The sequence below is a fragment of the Cyprinodon variegatus genome, unplaced genomic scaffold (genome assembly GCF_000732505.1).
Source record: "Cyprinodon variegatus isolate N-32 unplaced genomic scaffold, C_variegatus-1.0 Scaffold140, whole genome shotgun sequence".
Lineage (NCBI taxonomy): Eukaryota > Metazoa > Chordata > Actinopteri > Cyprinodontiformes > Cyprinodontidae > Cyprinodon > Cyprinodon variegatus.
In genome coordinates, this window is record NW_015150593.1 from 31,603 (window position 1) to 33,661 (window position 2,059).

A 2,059-nucleotide genomic window follows, 5' to 3' on the forward strand; every position below is an offset into this window, starting at 1 on the left:
TTTATTCACTCGTGTAAAGTCGTGCACCGCTCGGGAGAATTCGGAAATGCAACAGTTGGAACAGCCGTAAATTCTCCCGAGTGGTCTGTATCTCTGCTGAAGACACAGACGTCCATCCCTGTGAACACTGAGACGTAACATTTCAACCGTTGCATATATTAGCTGCGACATATGAATCAAGATGCTATGACCGAAAAAATTTGATTGACAGATGACTGTTGATATATGATTGGCTGATTTTAGGTGTTCAGGCTGACGTATAAATAACTGGCCTGCATAAGATAATGGAAAAAAAAACACAGATTTTCAGACAGGATTTTTTTTTAATAAAAATGTTCTAACTTTTGGGATGATATAGTCTGATAAAGAGTACATTTATATACATGTTTAAGCCAGAATGATTTGACATTTAAATATGATTTCCTTTGACTTTAAGGCAATTGTTTGTAACCTACTGGATTTTTTTTATTCAAATAAAACACTTTATTGATCGAAAAAGGCTATAAAGCGAAGGGCTCTGAGTGATTGAGTCCCCTCCCCTGAAGCCTTTCACCTGGCCGTCCCTCGCGCCCCCCTCCCTCGGCTTTCCGCCGTTGCCAAGGTTTCCGTGTACGCGCTGCCTGCACCAGCGGCGCCGCGCCGCTGTCATACATTAGTGCCAGACATGGCGGCGGAGCTACAGCCCGAGTGCATTTCTGCTCTCCCGTCTTCCTGGACTTATGGGGTTACTCGGGACGGACGCGTCTTCTTCATTAAGTAAATATACCTTCAACATGCTCCGGTCTAAAAGTCCTTCATCCGGCTTCTATTACGCACAGAGTCTGGGCTCGTTAATAATAATAATACATGCGTTATATTCTCCCTGCTCTGTGTCTCAACAGCGAGGAAGCCCAGAGTACAACCTGGCTGCATCCAGAGAGCGGCGAAGCGGTCATAACCGGACACAGGAAAACTCCAGGTAAGAAGAAACGACACCCAGCTGTCAAGTTTCTGTTAACCGCAGCGCGTCATGGGTTGTTATGTTTCCCTCTGCAAAAAAACAACAAAAACCGGACTCTTCCCACGCTGATAGAGTGAAATATATAGAGAGAGGAGCTCTGTCATCCCTGCTCCCTTCCTTAATGCATGAGTGGTCTCCTGGCTCTCGTGCTGTGGAAAGTAAGCCCCCCTCATGCCCACCGCTGGCCGCTCCAGCCTCAGGTTGCTTCGGTCACTCAGGTTGTCGAGTTGCCCGCCAGGTTAACGTAACTTGAGAACTTGAAAAGTGACTGTGTGTAAAAAAAACACCCAGGCTGTAAAACAGAGCTGCAAGTCATTCTTAATGTTGTTATTTTTTTCTTTTTTTGAATGATTAAAGGAAAGGAAAAGGATGCAAAAACAAAACCATCACTAACATGTGATCTCCTGTGGGATTAGTTCTGTTTACATCAACATCTACAGCAGCTGTAAACCTGGCTGCTAAGATGTTTCATATCAACAAAGCCTAAAAAAACAACAAAATACAAAAAAAATCTTCGGATTTGAAGTTGAAATTCAATTCATTTTATTTCTATTGCAACAATTAAAACACGTCATCTCAAGGCACTTTACAGATCACCAGATCATCCAGTCATATTCATTCATTCTATTTAAGGAAAACCAGTTGATTGCATGGACTCATTGATTCAAAGGCAATCTAAGCATGCTTGTGGCGACAGTGGAGAGGAAAAACGTCCTTTTTAACAGAATCAGAAATATGTATTAGAGCAGTAGAAAACGTTAGCACTGATTGGAAAAATGGGAGAAACAGTAAAGCTACATGAACCGGATGTTTTCTGTTTTTCCTTTCATTTAAAAACTGATCCAGGATACACTTTCAATTCAGTTCTATTCAGTTTATTTCTATAGCTCCAATTCACATCATGTCATCTCAAGGCACTTTCCAGTTCACCAGATCATCCAGTCAGATTGATTCAAAGTTTTCTATCTAAGGAAAAACAGTTGATTGCATTGACTCATTGACTCTTCAGCAATCCCTCACACTAAGCATGCTTGTGGCGACAGTGGAGAGGAAAAACTC

The 2,059-nt window shown here is 42.2% G+C and overlaps 1 protein-coding gene across 3 annotated transcripts in view; it reads left to right on the forward strand.

Annotated features, from left to right (window-relative positions):
• The first annotated feature begins 661 nt into the window (after positions 1 to 661).
• Positions 662 to 2,059, forward strand: part of LOC107086010 (pleckstrin homology domain-containing family A member 5-like) — a 190,532-nt gene continuing 189,134 nt past the window's right edge. For all 3 annotated transcript variants that reach the window (XM_015376728.1, XM_015376727.1, XM_015376726.1), the window contains exons 1-2: positions 662 to 756; positions 882 to 958. In XM_015376728.1, coding sequence (XP_015232214.1) covers positions 665 to 756; positions 882 to 958 — 169 coding nt within the window. In that variant the 5' untranslated portion in view covers positions 662 to 664. The remainder of the gene's footprint in view (positions 757 to 881; positions 959 to 2,059) is intronic.